This window comes from Nasonia vitripennis (assembly GCF_009193385.2).
Source record: "Nasonia vitripennis strain AsymCx chromosome 5 unlocalized genomic scaffold, Nvit_psr_1.1 chr5_random0002, whole genome shotgun sequence".
Taxonomy (NCBI): Eukaryota; Metazoa; Arthropoda; class Insecta; order Hymenoptera; family Pteromalidae; genus Nasonia; species Nasonia vitripennis.
Genome location: NW_022279652.1, coordinates 792,955 through 817,104, shown reverse-complemented (window position 1 = coordinate 817,104; position 24,150 = coordinate 792,955). Strand labels below are relative to the sequence as shown.

Here is a 24,150-nt window from a genome sequence, read left to right as displayed (position 1 = left end):
TCTAGGTGTACAGGGTGGCCGATGACGAGGTCTAGGTGGTGCGCTCCGTAGTTTTTGGTGGTTGGGTATAACAATTATTCAAGGGCGGTGTTTAGGGTACAGGGTGGCTGATGACAAGGTCTAGGTGGAGCGCTCCATGGTTTTGGTGTCTAGCTGTAAAAATCATTCGAGGAAGGTGTCCAGGTGTACAGAGTGGCTGGTAACGACGTCCAGGTGTAGCGCTCCGTGGTTTTTGGTGACTAGGTAAATAAATCATACGAGGACGGCATCTAGGTGTACGAGGTCTGGGTAGTTCGCACCGTGGTTTTTGGTGTTTAGGTGTAGAAATCATTCAAGGGTGGTGTATATCAGAACAATCAGTGATTCCATGTTAGTGATAAAAATGATACACAAAAGCTGTGGTCGAAAGATGCTAAAGATGCTTGTATTTTATTTTCACGACGTCGAATATGAAATACTCAAAAAAAAATTATTAAAAAGCATTGAAATCTCAAAAAAAATTTTAAAAAGTGAAGGTTAGGTGAGTATTATATTTCCTGCAACGAAATCACAGATAGAAAATAACTGAGATCAATCAAACAAAGTCAAGTTTATTATATTTAATCGTAATGAAGTGAGGAACATTTTTTAAAATAATTACTATGTAACTTGCCATGCCCGTTCCATTTTGTTTATTGGTAAACAACGAAAATCTTCTCTTTACGTATTATAACGTTATAAAAACACTATAAGTACAATGAAACGGTCATGGCAAGTTACGTAGTAAATATTTTTAGTTCTTCCTAGTTCTTCCTAATTGATCAGTATATGTATAATTTAACTTTAATTTAAGTAAGCCCTTTATTGTCCAAACAAAATTTTGTTGCTTTATTATGATTAAATATAATAAACTTGACTTTGGTTGATTAATCTCAGTTCTTTTTTATCTGTTATTTCGTTGCGGAATATATCAAACTCGCCTAACCTTTTACTTTTTTAAATGTTAATTTTCTTTTTCTTTTCTTCTAATGTCATTAAAGGCGTGTTTTTAAAAAAGTTAAGAAAAATATGTAGAAATCCGAAGATATCTGTTTTGATTGGGAACAAACTAGTTGTTAAGTGACGAAGTTACTGGATGAATATTCAGAAATATTAAATTAAATGAAACAAAGACAGCAGGAAAAATCTAGAAACTTCGACGCTTATTATCACGCAAACAGTTTCGGCGCAACAATCAGTGCGAAGTACTGATCTCCCCCGTATGAGAGAGTAAGCCCTCATCCGCATAATCGCACAACGTTACTTTGTTAGTTCGGTAAATTTATTACTACCCTAACAAAACTGGTGGTTCGTCCGGGATCTTTATAGCTTTTGTCGAGCGAAACTGTTTGGTTCTTCACGTATTAAATTCTGTGTGATTGAGTGAAAGAGTCATAAACTAAAATTTATATAATTGCGCGCACATAAATAAAAAAAAAAGAAAATAAAAAAATCAGAGATCGCGAGTGCGCAAATAAAAGAAGAAATTACTCTCAAAGGAATGCACGAGAATTGAGATTAGGAAAGATTTAAAACATAAGGAAATTTGAGACGCACGCGAGACAAAAACGTTGTGAAGTCAAACCGAATGCATATCGGGTGGCAGGCATGGAACTATTAAAATAATTTTCAGAGTGGATTCTATTTAATGAATTGTCGAGTTTTCTTGGGAGAAAGGGAAATAAGAAAAATACAACACACGCTAGGCGGGTCACTATCACAACAATTCGGTAGAAGAGTCAATTTTTAAATAAATTTAAAATTCAAATTTTCGTCGCAATAATGAATACAATATTAATTCATATTTTCACATCAACTTTCTTTACAAAATTAAAGCACAGGCAGTTTGACGTATCCTGTCGGACATTGGGTAGTGCCAAAATTACTCCTTTTATACACACAGACACATTTACATTGTAGACACTTAAGACACCAGGCATACACACAAAAGTTCAAATTCATTTATTTACTTAATACACGATATACAATTATTTAATGCATACACATCAAAATCATTTCACTCGAGACACTAACATTTGATTAAATTTTGAGTAATCAAGCACAACTGATTTAATATTTCAAACACAAAATTCAAAATCACATTTCATATTTTCTTTTTAGAATTTTCTTTTGTCACTTTAACACTCTGCAATAAATTACACTCATTATACTGCACAAGTTTCTTTTGCACGAATACACTTGGTTGATAAGCATAGGAGTGGGCCCGTTAGGACCTTGCTCGTGCTCCAAAAAATACCCAAAACACCCAAAATCTGGTCGACAAGTAGCACTAGTGTGCACTGGCAAGTGATCGCCAGAAGTCGAACCAGGGCCTGGACAAGGCTGCTGCGTAGAGTGTAGAACTCTGGGTTCCACAAAGAAGAAAATCTGGTTTTCTGCACTCGAAACAGCCAAATTTGGTGATAAAACGCCAACTGGATCGCTACAAATATTGATAAGCATTAGGTTTACGTACATTTATCTTCCAAATTATAAATAAAGTTACATTTGCCCACAAATCTGAAGTACGCCCAAATTTACATATACAGGAGCCCATTGCGCGTGCACTACAAGCATAAGTTTGTGCAAAAGCACAAAGAATTAATAAACAGATCATAGGAAGTATTATTAAAACGAGGTGTCACTATTTTCAGTTGAAAAAGTTAAAATCATTCAATCAAAGGTGGATGCAAGCATGAGAGTCAGTTCTGTGATTTAATTTAAGCAAAGTATTTCCGGTCAAATTCACAAAAATTGATTATTTCAAACAAATTAAAGCAGAAGCTAGGGGTTTAGACTTAAATGCACCTTTCTCATTGGAAAACTAGTCATGAATAACCGTAGTTATTAACAATAAGCGACAATTGACCCCGAGGCGCGACAATTTCCCATAGAATTAGTACACAAAAGAATTGATCACAAACTGTATTTTGTGAAAAACATAAAGAGCAAATTAGAAAGTGTATAAACAACAAAACTTATATGATTTTAAATAGCTATTACAAATTTATTAAAATTTAAAGTGTAGAAACACGAGTTTAGCACAGTTAACGTGATTTTGACAATTATTTTTTTTTTTTTGCATTATTGAGAATAGCTTAAGGTCACTATTGTTAAACACGCAAATTGAACGCCAAACTATAAATTACTGTGAAATCATAGAATAAACACACGGTTTAAAGCACGTAAGAGACGGTTCGACTCAGTTTTGGTTCGTTTTCTTTGAATAAAAGTGAACAATTAACAAGCCGGAATGCGCAATCTATTGAAAGCACTGTATAAATTACAAATAATTAAACAGTGAGAGAGAAAATGGTAGAGCATCTGGTTGCACAAACATACCCGTGACGTCATACAAAGTCAGCATTGTCCTCCTTGATCTTGAAACTGTTTAAGAAAAGTAAAACCACTGCTGACTGCATGGAAAGCTGAAAAGGAAAGACAAACAATTTTACACAAAGTAACAGTTCTTGAGCTACTTGAGTGACGGCATTATAAAATTATAAAAGAAAACTTATCTGATGCTGTGAGTAACTTGCGACTACAGCACTGGGGACTATCCTGGGACACGAGTTTTCACCTTTCAGAAACGCGGTAATAGCACACTCACACCTTCGTTGAAATAGTACGAAATAGCACGCACGGTTTATAAATTGCAAAACTTTGTTAACAATTTATCGCGAAATACACGGCATACGACACGACGCGAGGCAGACAGCTGACGCAAGCAAACTTGACTAGGGAGTTTAACTCTAGTGTGAAGTCGGGCGCGAAGCGGTGCCACACCCAACCGAGTAACCAGGCTCGAGAGCGAACGGACGCCATCTTGAGAGCGGCCGAGCGCGCGCGCGAAATTTGAATTTGAAACTGTACATTGAAGCAATTTCGGGAGTATACACGGACGATGAATATATAATTAATCAAACTGTTAAAAATCATTAACATTTAAATTCAAGGATTATTAACACTATAAAAACACGTTCATCCGAATTTTGTTTTTTTTTTGACAATACACACAATTTTAAAACAGATTGAAACTATAATTCGTTGACAAACTTATAAATACAATTGATCGTCTGCGCGAATACAAAAATTAACTTTGCATCTACTATTAATTATTAACAAATTAATTTCGAAACCGAACTTTGAAAATTTAATTTTTTTTCTCTCTACAAGATTAATAATTGTTTATTTTTCGTGGTTTAACAAGTCAACTAAAGAATTTAAAATTTTTTTTTTTTTGGAAATTTGCCTAGCCTAACTTTCTATATTTTTCCCTTTTGTTTCAAAAAAAAAAGGAAAGAAAAGGTCCACAATTTGATGACTCTTGTTGGACAGACCCACTAATTTAGGCACGTATATGCTAAACTGATCAATCATTGTTCTTATCATTAATCATTGTAATTATTACCCACAATTTTGAATGAAATTAGGGGAGTCCCTACATTTATTTTGGGTTTGCCATAAAGTTTTCATAATTTAATTTAGTTAATCCACGCGATACCCATATTATGATTTTTCTCCCATAATCGTTGTTTGCGACGAGAAATATACAAGCAGATCATGGAAATGAAGCAATAAATAAGAATAATAAAGAAGATTCAAGAACATTTTGTATCAAGAGTATCATAGATTATTAAACATTTTTAAGAATATTTAGAAGAATAGACAATTTATTTAAATTATAAAAGACAAGTGATATATTCAACATGCCTGACGAAAACGGTGCGGGTGATCAAACGGCTGCTGCATTAGCCACTACAATGGCTAATAGTTTTGCGCTTATGAATTGCATAAGCGGCATACCAAATTTCGATGGAAGGCACACCAAGCTAAGAGACTACATTCAAGATTTAAAGAATGCAAATGAATTAGTCACTAACGCATCAGACCACAGTTTATGCGGAACGTGTTGCAAAGAATAACCGGACCAGCAAAGAAGAGTCTCAATAACAAGACTATAACAACAGTAGAAGAATTAATCAAACATTTAAAACAAAGATTTGGTCCAGGGAGGGACTTCAGCTATTATAACACACGCATACAAACACTAAGGATGAGACAAGGTGACACAGTAGGATATTTTTATGACGAATTGAATGTGCTATTGAGCAGCGCCAAGAATGCTCTAAAAGAGGAGAAAGGAGAAGAAAACATTGATAAAATGATGGAACCATTGGAAATGTTAGCGGTTGACATATACATAAAAGGATTGCCGGCAAACTTATACGAACGAGTTGACATAATTAGACCTAAAAACCTGCAAGAAGCATACGAAGAATCTGTACGATTAGAATCAAGAATGGAGGCGAGAATCATACCAGATTCAAGGCCACGAATAACTCGAAACTATTATAATGGACAAAATTCTTATAATAATGGATATGGAAATGAAGGTGGATATAATAATAGAGGACATGAGGGGTATAGAAGCCAGAATAAATACGACGAACGAAATCATAGAGAACAAAACTATGTTGGTTATGTAAATGAGCAAGAAGACTACGTGGGGTACGTGAATCAACCCGAACAAAGGGAACGTTCAAATAACTATGGAAGAAATAATTATTATCAAAACAACTACAATCGTAACAGTTATCAAAGAGGCAATAGTAACTACAATAATTGTGGCAGAGGAGGCTATCAGCGGGGATATAACAATAGTAATCGACAAGGAGAAAGCAACTGGCCCTCATGGAATAGAAACAATGGTCAAGGAAATCAAAGGCAAATCTTCAATCACGAGAATGGACGTCGCGAAGATTATCAGCCCACTGGTCCAGATAGATGAGAGAACTATAATAATTATCCAAATAATTGGAGAGGCGGCAACGGAAGAAACTACCAACAAAATGAAAACGAAAGAGAGAATTTAAACTCTCAAGGGGCTCGTCATGGAGAAAGAATGACGAGCCAGGAACGAAACCAGAGCCAGAGACAACAGCAGGATCCAGATCAACACAAATACCAACAACAGATGCAGAACTACAATCAAGGAAAGCAGAATCCAATTCAGAACAGCCAGAACAACTACGGACCACAGAGAGCACCGGTAATGGCGATCCTGACAAAACAGCCCGAGTTTCAAGAATGTGTTCAGCCAACTGCACGGGACCTGAAGAGTTTAATTGGGAAAATGATGAACCAACAGCAGTGAGAATAAGAGTGCCAGAAGGGACCACCAAACCATGGATGACATTCATGATAGACAATGGAGCAACGGTGAATTTAGTTAAATTAGGCTTCATAAACGACAATATGCCAATAAATATGCAAGATGTACGATGGCTTGGAGGGATTACTGCAGAGACAGTACCAACTCTAGAATCTGTTTATCTACTCAAGAACAGTCCAGTGAAATTTCACATAGTTAGAGACGACTTTCCAACACCATACGATGGATTATTAGGAAGAAATTACTTAAAGAAGGAAGAAGCTGTCATCTCTTACCACAACAACGCTCTGATGGTGACGTAATGCATCCAATGCTATTTTTGGGGCGAGAAAAGGAATACAGAGAGCAAAGAAAAAGAGCACACAACCCTTACAAATCGAGTGATATACTACAAGTTGAGGAGAGAAATAATGACAAGGAATCATGCAATATGAATGCGTCAGAAAAAGCAGATGTACTCATGAAAACAAGACATATTATAAAAGCCAGAACGAGACAAGTTGTCAGAATCAATTTAATCAGAACTGAATTAAAAGAAGGATATATCCCAAGAATAGATGTAGGAAACAAAAACGTATTTCTGGGAGAAGGAGTAGTGATCAATGACAATAATACCTCCAAAATGCTAGCAATAAACACAAGTGAGCACGATGTTACCATAGAAGTTGATGCCAAAGGACTCATACCGTTCGAGATTGAACCAGAATTCTTAGAAGAGACAGATAGTGATTTTGATGGCGAAATCATAGTAGATAAAATCAAACGGTTAGAGAGAGTGAAAGAAGCTATTAGAAGAAGCCACCTAAATAGAGAAGAACTAAAGATTGTAGATCGTATTATAGAGGATTATGTAGACAGATTTCTATTGGCTGGAGACAAGCTACCATGCACAGACATGATTCAGCATCACATACATTTAGAGAACGATATACCAATAAATACGAAACAATACAGGCACCCACCGAAACACAAACAAGTGGTTAGAGAAAGTGTAGAAAAGAATTTACGAGACCGAATTATCAGAGAGTCAAACTCACCATGCAATTCACCAATATGGATAGTACCGAAGAAGCCTAATAGTCACGGAAATCCGAGATGGAGAATGGTAATTGACTTCCGAGAGCTCAACAAAAGGACAATCAGAGATGCTTACCCTCTACCCAATATCACTGATATAATGGATCAATTGGAAGGAGCCACATACTTTTCCATTTTTGACCTTGCAAGTGGTTTCCAACAAATACCAATGGCCCCAGAAGATTGTTACAAGACGGCCTTCACCACAATAAACGGGCATTATGAATATACCAGAATGCCAGAAGGATTGAAAAATGCAACGGCTACATTCCAACGACTAATGGAGAAGGTACTCAGAGGTTTGCAGAACATAGAAATGCTAGTTTACTTAGACGATATAATAGTATATAGTAAAGATCTTCAGGAACATGAACAAAGAATTAGAAACTTGATGGAGAGACTCAGATATGCGAAACTAGTATTACAACCAGATAAAATAGAGTTCTTTAGAAAAGAAGTCGGATTCCTAGGACACATTATAAGCGCTAAGGGCATAGAGCCAACCACAGAAAAGGTAGTAGCCATAGCAAAACTTGCCACACCTAAAAATGCGATAAATGTGAGAGAAGTACTCGGTATGTTTGGGTACTACAGAAAATACATAAAAGACTTTGCAAAAATCGCTTTCTTCAAGCTTCGCCTCCCCCGATGTTTCATTCCTGTGTGTGCGATCCAAGAGTAAGGACGCTATTCAAGAGATCGATTTTATAGTTATATTTCTGAGTTTTTAAGTTGGAGTTTAGTCTTAATTGTGTTTCCGTCTTGTTCATCATTTACTGAAATTGTGTCTTATTCCATTTGAAAGTTATTTGAAGTCTCCAGAAACAAATAAAGGAATTTTTGAAATAATTGAGTCTAAGAAATTGTTTGATTTGAGAGTTTTGATCGTCAACCTTTGGGTCACCCCTGTCAACAAACACAAGTAAGTCGTTCTCGTTAACAATTTAATTTTCCTTGGTGTTTTATTATCACGCAAACAGTTTCGGCGCAACAATCAGTGCGAAGTACTGATCTCCTCCGTATGGGAGAGTAAGCTATCATCCGCATAATCACACAACGTTACTTTGTTAGTTCGGTAAATTTATTACTACCCTAACACTAGTCAACGTAGAAGACAGCAATTATAAAATAAAGAAATCTACTTGTATTAATTTTTTTATTTATTTTTCTAATTGTAAAATTTTACACCTAAAAAAATAAATCCAACTGAAGTATCTAGTAAACTAAATAAAACTGAAGACAAAAAAAGATTACTGTTATCTGTGTCTCAATTCCGACATTTTCCTGCTCTCATTTACAGTTCATAACGTTTTTTTTTTTAATTGTTTTCATTTCTCTCTTTTGTTAGGGATTGAAGATATCGTTATCATTTAATATAAAAGTAAATATCGTATTATGTATGCCATTTTAGTACAGAATATAAACGTTATGATTGTTATAATCTCACAATTTACATTATTCTATAAATGTAAATAAAAAAAAAATGTTAAATTAATATTATTTTTTTGTTAGATTTTGTTAATATTATTAATACTGTCTTCAAATAATTAAAAAAAGTTTAAAAACATTTTTTAATATTCAAAATTTATTTCTCTTTTATTCTATAATTTTAAAGCCGGTCCTGTGTACTAGTAGCTATAACTACTTTTATAAAATGTTAGCTGTATTGAATATATTCATTTATACTCGACGGTAATTAATTCTTATGAAACGTTTCCGGAGTCGTGCTTTTGATTGGTTAGAATTTATTAATCTGGCAATCTTATTGGAGCATTTTAAAAACGTTCCACGAGAATTAACTACCATCATATGTACATCTAATTTTTAACAGTATATTTAATAATGACACGTCAAATAATTTAGGGGATGTCGGCGCAAAAGCTTCGCGAATCTGCCACGGTGTATTTTGAATTTTCAAACTTCTAGAAAAACAGAAAGTCCGATTGCATTTGTCTTCCGGTAGAACGATTCATCAAACTCAACAGTACGGCGCTACGGACTCGGTTTTTCATTAGCTTTCTTTATTCAAAAAGTTTTATGTAATAGAAAAACAGTGTTTTTGGGACGAAATCCCCTTAAATATCATCACATTTAAGGGGATGTGGGAGCATTATAAATCGCGAGCGAAGCGAGCGTTTTTTGCTAGTACTTTATTAATAATATGATTTATACACCAAGAAAATAATATCATCCAATTTACCTACTTATGTGGAAAAACAATTATTATATATGTCGCCATTATTAAAAAATACAGTATTTTAAATATTTACTGAAAAATTTTTTAAATTGCAATTTTTTGTCTATTTATCTATCAGTTATTTTTTTAAATTATTTACTATTACAGGTCTTTTTTTTTTGTAAAAATAATAAACATTAACATTTTTGATAGCAATGAAAATCAATTTAAGGTAAACGATGTATTTTTAACAAAAATATGTGCATAAATCTTTGCAAAATTTTCAACATAAATTTTTGCAAAAATGTAAACTATCGTCTTTAAATTACTAAAATATCATTGGATAAATCAATTTCTAAAAAAAATGAACTTTCAAAAAAGTAAAAGGTTAGGCAGGTTTGATATATTCCGCAACGAAATCGCAGATAGAAAAGAACTGAAATCAATTAAGCAAAGTCAAGTTTATTATATTAAATCATAATGAAGCGAGAAACAACTCTCAAGATAATTACTACGTAAATTACCATGCCCGTTTCATTGTACTTATGGTGTTTGTCTGACGTTCTGATACATAAAAAGAAAATTTTAGTTGTTCACCAATAAACAGAATATATGTTCATCAATAACAAAACGCTGCAGTAATATTTTATTGTATGTAACACCGCAATGATATGAGGAATGTAAGGATATGTAAAAAACGGTAGTAAAGCAACTCCCTATCATTTTTTATGTGCAGCTAACTTTACCGTCCTCTCACACTGGAAAAAAAAATAATATTTTAAGCAAATCATATGCAAGATTGTTTGTATTATATAAATGACAGCGTTTTTTTGACAACTTCTTTTAAAAATCACTGATTAGCACACGAATGTGATAATATATAAAAATCACTTAGAAATAATTATGAAAAGTATTTTTTTTTCTTGAAAGTAAAATCTCGGATACTAATATAGAAGTAAATAGTGTCGCGGGCGCCAAAGCTTCGTCTGCTCCTCAAACTCGCCTTCCTGGCGCTACCGCACCATTTGATTTAAATAATGAATGCCTATATAAATGTTATCAACAGAATGGTAACACCATAACTATGGTTTTGAATTTCAAAACTTCTAATTTTAACTTTTTTACAAAATTGCAATCTGAAAACTTAAAACCATAGTTTTTATGTTGTCAGGTGGCGCGGTAGCGACACGAAGGCGAGTTTGAGAAGCAGACAAAGCCACAGCGCCCGCGCTACTATTTACTTCTATGTTGAGGTTCGCATTTTTCATTACAAAGAAATAAATGGGTTTCTTTGTTGTCTGTAATGTATTTTGACGTATATCATATTTTATTATGCCGAACTAACTATGATTTTAAACAAAAATATTGATTAAAACAGCTACCTCTGTTATAATACATGAGTGTGTCATTCACAAAATGCTCAAATCAAATCAAAAACCGTTAAGTTAGCCGCAACAACTGTTAGGACCGTAAAGTTGGCCGCACAGCTATATACAGATGGATATTGCTTTCTCATCGATTTTCTGCATGCTCGGTCACGTGTAGTTTTTAGTGGGCGTGGATCATTGCAACGAAAGATAATTTTCCAGATAAATATTAATGCTGAATATATATTTCCCGAGGGGTAAATTTACCAAAAGATGGAAGTGTCAACGGTCAGAATATTCGATTTTCAAAAGTGCCGAAAAATTATTCACGACGGGTAAAAATGCTGAAAAATAAAATACCGAATCATATATGTTGATCGGTAAATGAACAAAATTTTTATCATTTTGAACAAATCTTAGTATTAGAGTTAAAGCGTTTTTATTTAATAAATAACAATCATTGTAAATTTCGTATGAAAGGTCTAATTTTATTCTAATATTAAGTTCGTGCGACAATTCACGATGCCCTGGCACGAAAGAATGATGTGTCTCTTTTGTGGTCAGTCGCCTTCGTGCACAGAGAAAATTAGTGTCTCTGGAGCCGATGAGATCGAAATAATACAGGATTCTTGTCGATATTTGGCGGAACTGGCTCGAGAATTGTCGCGATAATAAAAATAGAACCGTAGCGCATAACCTCCTGTTGGGCCGCGGTGCCCCGGCACGGAATAAAGGTGTTATTTCGTGGTCGGCCGTCTCGAGCACGAAGAACGACTTTGATCTTAATTTCAAAGAATATTCGGATCGAGCTCTGTAGTGACGATTTGGCGCGCGGGTTACCGGGGAGGGAAATGCGTTGCCATGAAAGATCAACAGTTTCTTTGTTTTTCTCGGGACGTAAAAATCGGAGCCCTTTGACGCGAGTCAGTTAGTTGAGAGCTTGCAAACGAATCACAATATTAGAACAGCGAATAAAGTCTTTAAAAGTTTTCTGTGACTTGTTCTTCCTCTACACTTAGTTTTCGGCATTTTTAACTTTCGGCATTTTTACCCTTCGTGATTTTTTTTTCGGCAATTTTAACTTTCCACAACTTTACCTAATGGGATTTGTTTCTTCATTATTTTTAACTTTTGGTGTTTTTATTTATCTGCTAAATAAGCTTTCGGTACATTTCTCCCCACCCGTTTTTAGTGTCTAGTTGTAGAAATGATTTGAGGGCGATGTCTAGGTATACGAGGTGGCCGATGACGAGGTCTAGGTGGTGCCCTTTGTGGTTTTTTGTGTCTAGGTGTAAAAATAATTCGAGGGCGGTGTCTAGGTGTAGAGTGTGACCAATGACGAGGTCTAGGTAGTTCGCTCTTGATTTTTGGTGTCTACGTAAATGAATCATACGGGAACGGCATCTAGGTGTACAGGGTGGCCGATGACGAGGTCTACGTGGTGCGATCCGTAGTTTTTGGTGTCTGGGTAAATAAGTCATACGCGGACGGCATCTAGGTGTGTTAGGTGGCCGATAACAAGGTGTCGGTGATGCTCTTCGTAATTTTTTATGTCTAGGTAAATACATCACTCGAGGGCGGTGTCTAGGTTACGGGGTGGCCGATGACGAGGTCTAGGTGGTGCGCTTCGTGGTTGTTTGTGTCTAGGTAAATAAATTATACGAGGGCGGTGTCTAAGTGTACAGGATGGCCGATGACGAGGTCTAGGTAGTTCGCTCTTGATTTTTGGTGTCTAGGTGTAAAAATCATTCGAGATTAGTGTATCAGAACAATCAATAATTTCATTTCATAGTGATAAAAATGTTACAAAAAATCCATGGTTGAAAGGTGCTAAAGATGCTTATATTTTATTTTTAGGAGAAACATAAAATACTCAAAAAAAAAATTACTAAAAAGGACTGAAGTCTCTAGAAAAAATTAACTTTTAAAAAAGTAAAAGGTAATGCGAGTTGATACATTATTTATGAACACAAACAAAAATCTAATTATAAGTTACGTATTTAATATATTTATTTATTTTAACACATATATTATATTTTTAAATCATAACGAAATTTATTGATATATATATATATATATATATATATATATATATATATATATATATATATATATATATATATATATATATATATATGTGTGTGTGTGCGTGTGTGTATGTGTGTGCGTGTGTGCGTTTGTGCGCGCATGTGTGTGCGTTTTAATAAAATCTCACAACCCGTTCCACTACGCACCCCAAGCTTATATGAATTATTCACTTATATCTTATTTGATAATCATTAGAGATTATTTTTGACATATAAAGAAATAAAAATATACAAACATTAATTAAAGTAATTTAACTAAAATATGTGTTTTGATTAAAAAATATTTTTTATATGTCATAATCACAAATAATTTAAACATTATTATTAATACTGACACCTTAATTATCTTTTATTTATGAATAATATTTTTAATTATAAATATAAATAATAATTTAACAAAATTATATGCAGGTTAACAAAACCAACAAAGAAATATTTTAATATTTTACTCTATGATTTACTAAAAAAATTTGATATAATCTCTATCATTCTTACAAAACATATTTATACAAACAAATATTATTTATAAATGTTTATTCTTTCATAGCATGCTTCGCTGCTAGTCTAATAGTCAATAGAAAATTTAATAATGGCAGGTCCAATAATTAATAACATTACAAATAATTTGTAAATTGCGAGCGAAGCGAGTGTTTCTTGCTTGACGTAATTAAATACTATTTATATCGTTTTACGGGATTACCGTACGTGTTTAAAGCCTTAATGTACCATATACTTTTGACTTATTTGCAAAAACAAAGTCATCCGAATTATTGCGTTTCATTTATTGCGTTCCCATCACTTTTATTAGATAGGATAGAATCATTTTTAATTTATTTTTCATAGTTATTTTGGTTTACCTTGCACGAAAAGCATAATGAAGATATGATGAATTAGTTAGTTTATTTCATACATAATCTGCATGCCCATAACAAAATAATGGGACAGTTTACATAGCTTATTAGTTAATTTTATATAGTATTAGCGCATAAGGATTGCGTGTAATTGTCACTAAATTATGATTTATATACAGGAATCAAAATAACTTTAGAAACAAAAAAGTTGGCCCACGTATCATAGTATACAAATCAAATGTATACATTTAATTTTAATTTTAACAAATTCATTAGTCAGGAAAATTGATGTTGCATTTATACATATATCATTTTTTTTATTCATGTACTCTTATAGGAAAATTAAGCTAATCTTTTGTTTTAGCTCTGTTTCAAGGAAAAGGCAAATTGAAATATGAAGTTGGACTTGCTTTTATAGATTTATACTACCCACATATAATGCTGTACCAAATTAGTGATGATTACGTTTATTCAAATACATTAGCAAAAATAAATTTACTTTATCCTCAAGAAATCATATTTCCCGCAAACATGATTAAAAATTTTCATAAGAAAGTATGTTTGCATCAAATCATAAAAAGTCAATTCAAAAATATAAATATTACTGCAGTTCCAGCTATACATTTCAGTGCCTTAGTCGGATGGGATTTAATTCAAGCTTATTGTACAAATAATGCTTATTCAATTCAACAAGTATTGAAAAAAAAGTAAGAAAAATCTTTTACTATTTATAACCCTTTGAAAAAAGGATTAGATCCTTAATGCACTTTTTATTATTTAAAAATATGCAGATGTGTGTAATGTAATGAGCACCTTGAAGACTAAGTAGCATCGGCTCGTAGCAACACGGGAAGTGCGTGTATTATCCTGGCTATTAGCGATGTATCATGCCACCGAAACGTCTCTGGTGCGTAAGCAAGCTACGCCACACGTATCCAAGTACACGTGACAAATTGTAAACAGTGATTCTAATTACGAAATTAACTAAACATCATTAAACTTGATCCACTGAGTAAAAAGCTGCTTTCTTGCATGTATTTTTGCGTCTGTGCTGTCCATGCGAGGCTAACGCGGTAATTACTTCAAGGACGTATAGACGCACGAGTATCGTAGTACTCAAGCAATATATAAACGGGGCTTGCCATCATCCAACATTAAGTTGGGCTGTCGACTAACGAGTTAGACGTAACCGGCTGCGCCAGCGCTGAATATCAGCAGCGCTGCAAAATGTCACTACGTCTCCTTGTCTACGAAAAAAAAACCCTTTAACGGAATAAACAAGTTAATGAACTATATCAGAATATGCTCTTCGTTTTAATCAAAATAGATAGCATTTCTAGATCCACTACTCTTGGGACTAATCTGATGAATTACAATAAGCCAGCAAACATAAAACTGCTGAGTGCGTACAATTAGTAGCTCAGCGATGTTAACGTATACACCCGCATACGAGGTGCGATCAGTCGATATTATTCACCCAAACTAGATTCTGCACGACGCTCGAGGCATTCGACAGATCTACTAGTATTTAAGTCTTTATTCAGTCTCTCAAAAGTCTTGGCTTCTTTGTGGGCGACACCAAGAGCCTTGTTCAAATACATTTTTTATGCGAAATTTAGGAAAGGAGATGCTATGACTTTATTAAGGGGACACAATACCTTTAAACTTTAAAAGAGTCGATTTTTTTATTGCTTATTTTGATAGGAAATTTTCCGTAGAACACGTTTTTAAAACACGTTTATTAAAAAAAACTTTTCACGCAAAGTTATAAGCAAAATACTAAAACAAAATTTTTACCATTGTTTCGTACAATTATTTATATATGTATATAATTGTACGAAATACGTATATATACAGCGTATTTTTCATTTTTCGTCTAATACGACTATTAATTTTAATTTAGTTTTTGTTCGAAAATTAGTTTAATATGCGAAGAGAGAGAGCGAGAAGGTTCGAGAAGCTTGTCATCTTAATTTCAAATTCGATGGTTTTCGCTAGCCTGCACGGCACCAATGAGGTTGCCATGGCAACACGCGCTCGCTCGCTCCTACTCTGTCTCTCTCCGCCTGTTTCGCGAGAGGTCTTCTGCCGCTTTCGCTGATTTGTGTTATTCAGTTTTCGTATTGCCGAAGCGCTGTGAGGACTCGCCTGACAGTGTCGACCGTTAAACAATATCGTTTGTTAACGCGTCAGTACTTTAATACTGTAGCCTTCATTTCTTTTCCATAGTTTAAACACTTGTAAATACACTCTATCTTTCAATAAATATCAAAGCCTTTTTTTACTGCATATTAATTCAAGTTAACGGTTGAGAGTGTTTTTGTTTATTGCCAACTAGTCCTTCGAGATCCACAAGTCTCTAGCATTAGTTCGAGAGACTATAATTAGTTTTATAAATTCAATCTAAAAGGAATTTTGTCGACAATGAGCGCATCAACTAGACCCTGTCATCAGCGACCTCATGCACCTGGATACCATACACGAGAGATATCAATATTCCAGTAATAAAAATTACAGCGTGCACTATCCAAACCCCATCATCATGTATTTTATCTTTAGAACAAATTTAAGGTTCATACTTCAATAAGTACTCTCGAAAAGACATGAAATATCTAAAAAAAATTTAACTAATGTAAAAAGGTTAGGCGCGTTTGATGTTTTGCGTATCATCATGAATGTCAATAATTATTTTTACTGTGAAATTACAGACTAAAGAACAACTGAGATCAATTTGAAAAAATCAAGTTTACAATCATATTATTTTATTTATAATACGACTAATAAAAAATCATTATGTTTAATTAAGGGCTCAGTCAAATGATTGATAATTTAAACTTGAGTAATATATTGATCAATTACAAACAACTCTCAAGATACTTACTACGTAACTTGCCATGCCCTTTACATTTTGTTCATTTAAACTTTTACATTTAAAATATTTAATTTTATTGAAATAACAATTTTATAAGTTTATGCACACAAATGAAATATGCGAAAAGTTACACTTACAATTAGACAACACCATGAACAAAATGTAAACGACATGGCAAGTTAATATTAGTAAGTATCTGGAGAGTTGTTTAGTTAATTAAATGATAACCATATACTTGAGTTCAACAACATTTTAAAATTTTACTCGATTTTTGATAAGCAATCTGCAGTTAATTTTCAGAGATTGTCTAATATTCAACCTATTGATAGACATAAAGAATATATTCTGTCACGGGACAACTGGGCTTTAGCGCGACAGCCGCGAAGATGCTGTCGCGTCAATGAGGGGGATTATTCACTCCTTTTTATCTCCGCACGGCTATCCCTCGATGATGCTGAAGTCGGCGATGAATGTTAGCCGTCGGTGCAATGCCGACTCCGTACTATGCAGCCGGGTTGCCTCGGTGTACAACTTCGTGGCGTGCGAAGCTCGCCGCGCTTTCTTCGCGTATAGAGTCTCCGGCCAGGCGTGCGCTCTAACCGGCGATGTAACCGGCTTTACTCTACCGGGTTCATCGGAAGGACGCAACGGGAATACGGAATAAACATTCATGCATTCATGTACAATTGAAAGATGGCTATATTCTCCAAGATGTTAGTACAATAGAACGCGCGTCGCGAGAGGACGAGTTCGCACTCGTCCTCGGACTGGAGACGGGCCGACGACTCGATGGCAGCGAGCCTCGGCCTCGGCGCCTGCAGCCGATTCGGTTGTTTATAATCGCGCAATAACGTGACGAACTTACAGTTTCGACGCGCGCGTGTGGTTCTCGGTCGCCGCGTGTCCGTCGGCCGCCGACGGGGAAAAGTCCTTTGATGGCCGGGAGGCGTCCCTCTCGGCTGAAGCAGTGACGTGCTGGGGTACCCCGGGTGCTCTGGGTGAAGGTGGCTCGGGTGCGTTCTTCCAGCAGGTGGTCTTGGACCGTCGCTGTTCTCTCTCGTCTCAGTCGTACGGGTAAACGCGGGTGACGTACCGGTAAAAGTCTCCCACATGTCCTTACTGTAGTAGCGCTTTTGCCTATCTGTCCCGCGCGCTGTTTCCGCGCGTGCTTCCCGAGTACCGCCAAACTGGCAACGTCGCCCTCACGCATGAAATCACCGCGTGACGCGACGAGCGCGCGAAATACGAATTTGCATTCGCTCGTTACAATTCAAATACTTTTTGCTTCCTCCTAAAGGAAGCTTTGTAATAGTAAAATTTTCGAGTCTCTCTAAAGTAGGTTAGAAATACATTCTGAGGTTTGTACACACTTTAGCATATTTTGGCACACCCAATTATTTACACTAAGGATGAAACAAATAATAATTGTATTTATCAATTCTGAAAGAATCAAATCGATGGATGTAGATAACAATGACATTGTATATTTATCAAATCAAAATAAAAAAACTTCGCAAAAATGAAAATTTGATTAAAACAGTATAGTATACCTTATCCATAATACCTTATCGATAATAGATCAATAGATAAGATATTATAAAATACACTACATACATAAATCATTTTCAAAAATGTACGTTTGAATGTACATTTCTGAAAATGATTTATATTGATGTAATTTTTAGTATTAAATACAATTAGAATTGAACATAATTTTAAATATTTTCATATTTTAACAATAAAATATGTATTTATATATATATATATATATATATATATATATATATATATATATATATATATATATATATATATATATATATATATCTATGTAGAAGAAAGGCTTCAACATTATTCACAGTTTGTGAATAATACTTTTCAAACTTTTCAAAATTTTTATCAATTATTTATTGGTTATTTTTCGATTTACCCCTTAGGAGTATTTCAGGCAATATACATTATTCAAGTCACTTCCTGTTTATTTTCGGTATATTTCCGGTTCATTGCCGGTTATTTTTGGTCACTTCCGGGTTATTTTGTATTTTTCCGATTACCTCCGGTTCACTTTCGGTTCACTTCTGGTCAGCTTCCGGTTCACTTCCAGTCGACTTCCGGTCTACTTCTGGTCGACTTCCAGGCTACTTCTGGATAAGTTCCAGTCTAGCTCGACCTCTAAGGACGCGTAATTTTGGGGATGAAGTGTACTTATAGCCGGAGACTACTAGACACATTTTAATGTAATAGAGGATTTTTATATTGAAATAATTTATTTTTTAAATATTGATAATGCATTTTTTTCTTTTTCTCTTTTAGTCATCAATGCGATGCGTAGTGACATTGAGGGTGATGCAGTGATATTGGCCTGTGATGAACAGTAGCAGCAGCAGCAGCAGCAGCAGCAATAGCAACAGCAGCACCATCAAACAACGTGTAATGGTGAGAGTGATGTTTGTGCGGTGATGATGACTTAAAATTTTGTTGTTCATACAATTATGGCACTGGCTTCACTCTCTATTTTTAGAAGCTGGGCCATCAACAACCACTAATCATCGAGGATCACCATTATTAAATCCTAGTAAGTATTACACCTGGCATTATAAAACTCTTTTATTATTTTCAATCATTAAAATGCAGGTTTAATACTTAAGTTTCAGAGATATAGTCTCGCGATGAACAGCAGCAGCAACACCAAGAAGAAATATTTCATGGTAAGAGAGTAATGTTTTTGCGACAGTAGAAAAAAATTTTAATTTATTTTACACAATCATGGCACCCGCTTTACTCTACAGTTTTAGAAGCTGTATCATCAAGGACCCCATCGAGAATCATCATCGTCATCGGATGTAAGTATTACATTTGTTATACTGTAATGCAAATTTTTTTCTTCCGAACATAACATGGCATGTCTTGGTTATATATTATACTTTAGTTTCAGAGATATGTAGTCGTACCGATAGCACTATTAGCCATAGCAGTAGTGATAGTCATACAAGCAGTCGAAGTAGTAACAGCGACAACAGTAGTAGTAGTAGTAGAAGCAACAGTACAACCGATACAGCTGAAGAAGGTGAGAGCAAAAATTAATTTTTGTACTATTAGAACATATATACATAAATCTATAAAAATTGAAAAATAAATATTACAGGTGTTAATTTACAGAGCGGTGAAAGAAGAAGAGCTGATGAAAATCCTCGGTTTATAATCGAAAGCGAGTCAACGCGTTTCTACAGACGTTTTGGCTACGAAGGAAGAGAAATACAAGGGATCCTTCTTAAACCCCCCATAAATTTAATGTAAACTAAAGATTATTGATTAATTGTGTTATTGTTGAAGATATAGTGGGTGATGGGCAAGTGCGTTTGACGTAAAAATCAGTGAATAAAAAGTCCATATTGACTATTGTGAATAGTAACAACTTGTGTCTACCTCGAAGTTTAGTCACCGCCTATACGTACGCAATCAGAGGACAAACACGTACGGGGGAGCTTCACAGATATTGGAATCTCATTAAGAATAGTAAAGGAAGAACACAGAGAAATGTGGCCATGGAACTTGTTCATTTAGCAAATTTTCAAGTACCTGTCGAGGGTTGCACGCTACAAGAAATCTGTAAGTTTCACGATTATTTTGCTACTTGTAATACAGTAATTGTTGTTTCCAACTTTTCTACATTTAGCGTTTCTTACGGTAATGAAGTTTTACATGTGCTACGTATAATATATTATGAGCGAGCGCATCATTACCAGCCGATATTGAATCTTGTTGCAGCCGGTGGTAGCGCCAGTTACTGTATACTGTGCAATAAAAGTTATTGGCGTGCCGAGGAGCATAGATGCTCCATCAAGTGATACAAATGTATGTCGCCGCCTCCCTGTAGTGTGACAGAGGTACTTAAAAAATGCAATGACTGTTAAAGATTATTTTTTGGCGATAATTGTCAAGCAAATTATATGAAAAAAGGAATGTACAATAGAAACAGTAGTGTATGTAGCAAAGTTAAACTCTGTCAAAATTGTTTTAAAATAATTCAAATAAACAGGAAAGATCCACACGAGTGCGGTATATCTTTTTGCACAACATGCAAGTCACGGGTACCCATTAGACATCTATGTCATGTACAGCTAGTCAAGAGTTCAAATTCTACAAATCTAACCATATTTTTGTTTTACGATTTTGAAACGCAGCAATCGCAACCTGTGCTAGGTGATAAAGAGACAAAGGTGCATGTTCCAAATTTGTGTGTTGTACAACAGGTCTGCACATATTGCATAGAGATTGGAAACATTCCAATAAGCTGTGAAAAATGCGGTATTCGTGAATATGTGTTTGATGACGAGCCGGTGAAACAATTCGTCGAGCTAGCAATAGCTCCAAAAAACAATTTCAACAAGTTATATATATAGCACACAATGCACAAGGATTTGACGCACGGTTTATTTTCAAATATATTGTAGACATTCAATGAAGGTCGTGTCGTACCATCAGTAGTGATGAATGGATCAAAAATAATTCTGATGGAGGTACTACAGGCAAAGTTTATCGACAGCTTGTATTACTTTCACATGTCATTAGGCAGTTTGCCCAAAGCCTACGGTTTACCCGATATGGAGAAAGGTGTTTTTCCACACCTATTCAATACGGCGGAAAATAAGTCCTACGAAGGTCCATTACCTCTCAATTCATACGCAGCGGAATCTATGAGTGTGAGGGAGCAAGACATTTTTTTTAATTGTACACCGATCAGCAGCTAAGCGTATATACGTATAATTTTCAATCGGAAATCATGAAATACTGCAAACAAGCTGTAAAAATTTTAATATTAGCTTGTTCAGCTTTTCGCAAGACGTTTATGAAATACAATGTGGATCCTTTTGTCGAGTACACAACAATATCTTGTTCTTGTATGAGAGTGTTTAGAAAGAAATTTTTAGAAAAAGCTCAAATAGGTATTTTACTACCACGTGGTTATAGAATGACTGACAATCAGTCTGAAATAGCCTTACACTGGCTCGCTTGGATGGAGCAGCGAGTTCTTAACCGTCACATCGAGCATGCGGGACGCGGCCAGGAAAAAAGACTGACAGAAGGAATCGTAGTTGATGGTTACTGTGAACCGCAAGAAAATGAGCAGCACCGTGGTATTGTACTTCAGTTTCATGGTTATTCCTGGTACTATTGTTCTTAATGGTATACATTAAACAGAAATATAGATTGAGAAGTAGTGAATTACTGGATGCGAGATACAAGAAGACATTGGTAATCATTGATAGAATGACGACAGTAAATTATCAACTTATTGAAAAATGGGAATGCTAATTCAATATCGAAATCTCGCAAAACGAAGAACTACATCGATTCGTTGATGAAAATAAGAGAAATATAAAGAGAAAACTGCTTGATCCACGAGATGCTTTTTTGGTGGTCGCACTGGAAACACGGTCAAAGTGTTTGATTGTCAGGGGCAGGAGAAGATCAAGTATGTTGATGTTTGTTCTCTGTATCCATTTATTTGCACAAATTGCAAGTATCCCGTGGGTTTTCAAAACATTTTTGTTGGTGAAGAGGAGTGTCGATAGCTGATAGGTATCAACAACGACATTTCAGGAGTGAATGGATTAATTTCGTGCGATATATTACCACCACAAAATCTATATCACTTATTATTACCCGTGAAAATGCACGGTAATTAAATATTCCCATTATGTCGAACGTGTTTCGAACAACTGACACAAGATGACTGCCCTCATGAGGATGTAGAAGAGCGCGTATTGCGGGGGAAGTCACGCGCGCTGGAAGCTCGAGGAGCCGCCAAAGAGGACACCACGCACGTCGGCTCAAAGTGCATAGAGGAGCTTCTATAAGCCTGTTTAAATTCTCGGTACGTATTGATAAAATCAGCTTGATTTTTCTCAGAAATCTTCTCGTTGAGAGATTCGGGTCGAACAAGATCTAATCGTATGCGAATGTTTCGTTTTAAAAATAATAAAGCAGGTGGTTGTCCCGTAGTTGAATGAGGAGCTATATTGTTTCAGAAATTCATTCAAGTTTCGCTGCAAAGAACCTTGTGTCGTATCCATTTTAAGTAAGGCTCTTTTTGTTGTACCCACGCATTTTTCTGCTTGACCATTTGTCGACGGATGATAAGGAGCAGTAAGTTTGTAATATTTCACTCCACTTATCTTGAGAAATGCTTCAAACTCATCTGAAACAAATTGACGGCCATTATCTGAAATAACAATGCTAGGTACACCATAAGTAATAACTGATCGAGAATATCGATTGTAGCATCGCTAGTACTGGAAATTGTGACCTTGACTTCAAGCCATTTACTATAAGCATCAGTGATTACTAGAAGCATTTTACCAGCTACTGGTCCAGCGAAGTCTATATGGATACGTTCCCATGGACCTTTAGGATATTCCCAAAATGTGTGTTAAATTTAGGAGGAGCATATATAAGCATGCTTGGTACACTCAGCACAAGGTTAAGTAATAAGTTCAATATCTGCATCAATTCCTGGCCAGTAAACAAATGATCGTGCTAAACCTTTCATTTTGACAATGCCCAAATGCGCTGAATGAATGTCGTTTAAAATTGCTTGACGAAGAGACGATGGAATCACAACTCAATGTTCAAAAATCAAGGAATTTGAGGATAGACTATAAGAAGACTTAGTCGTTCATCTATTATTTCATCTATTATTATACGTAGATTGGACGTAGGTTTATAATTTCCAGTTATACAAATATCACCATTCTTTTTTTAATAACGACGTGTGTAGGCGAAGCCCACTCGGAAAAATCAACTTTTTTGTAAAATCCAGACGCAAGTTTAGCGTCAACTGCTTTAGAATATTTGTCGCGTAACGCATATGCTATATCTTGAGCACGACCAAAAACAGGACAAGTTACAGGTCTAAAATGTACCTTAACTGAAGGTCCAGTAAGCTTTCCAGCTGTTTTACTGAAAACTTCAGCGTACCTTATCAAAAGTTGATCTAGCTGTGCTTGTTGATCACGAGTTTATGAAGATGGAAGAGTAGAAAGGGCATTAACCTTCGTTGGAGAAAAGAGTTTGGTCCAATCAATTTCGTGACCGGACGTAGACCGGAAGTTGACGAGATGTAGAACCAAATAATACATTAACAGAGCAAGTCCCGATGCAGTTGAGGCGATGTTGCGATTAACTCACGAATTTCTTAGAAGTTGGCTGTAATTAAAAATCAAGTTTGAGGTTACAAAGTGTATCGCTACCAATGAAACCATATGGTGCACCAGAATCTAATTCCATATTTAATTTGTGGCCTTCAATGAGCACTTGAAGTATTTTCTTACCACAAGACTTATCAATAACGTAGATTTCTTTGACTGCGTTGAAACATTCCAATGTATCTATTTGTTGTGTAGGCTCTTCAGAACTTTGTATTTGAGAAGTAGAAAGCGAAGATGAAGCTCTGCAAACTTTCGCTATGTGCCCACGTTTTTTGCACTTATGACACTTAGAAGTACGAAATGGACACTCACTGCG

The 24,150-nt window shown here is 35.2% G+C and overlaps 1 protein-coding gene across 1 annotated transcript in view; it reads left to right on the top strand.

The window, feature by feature from the left end:
* The window catches only part of Msh4 (mutS homolog 4), a 462,579-nt gene that overhangs the window by 31,679 nt on the left and 406,750 nt on the right, over positions 1–24,150 (top strand). Inside the window, 1 exon segment of the mRNA NM_001159771.1 lies at positions 14,116–14,458. Within this exon segment, the coding sequence (NP_001153243.1) occupies positions 14,116–14,458 (343 nt within the window).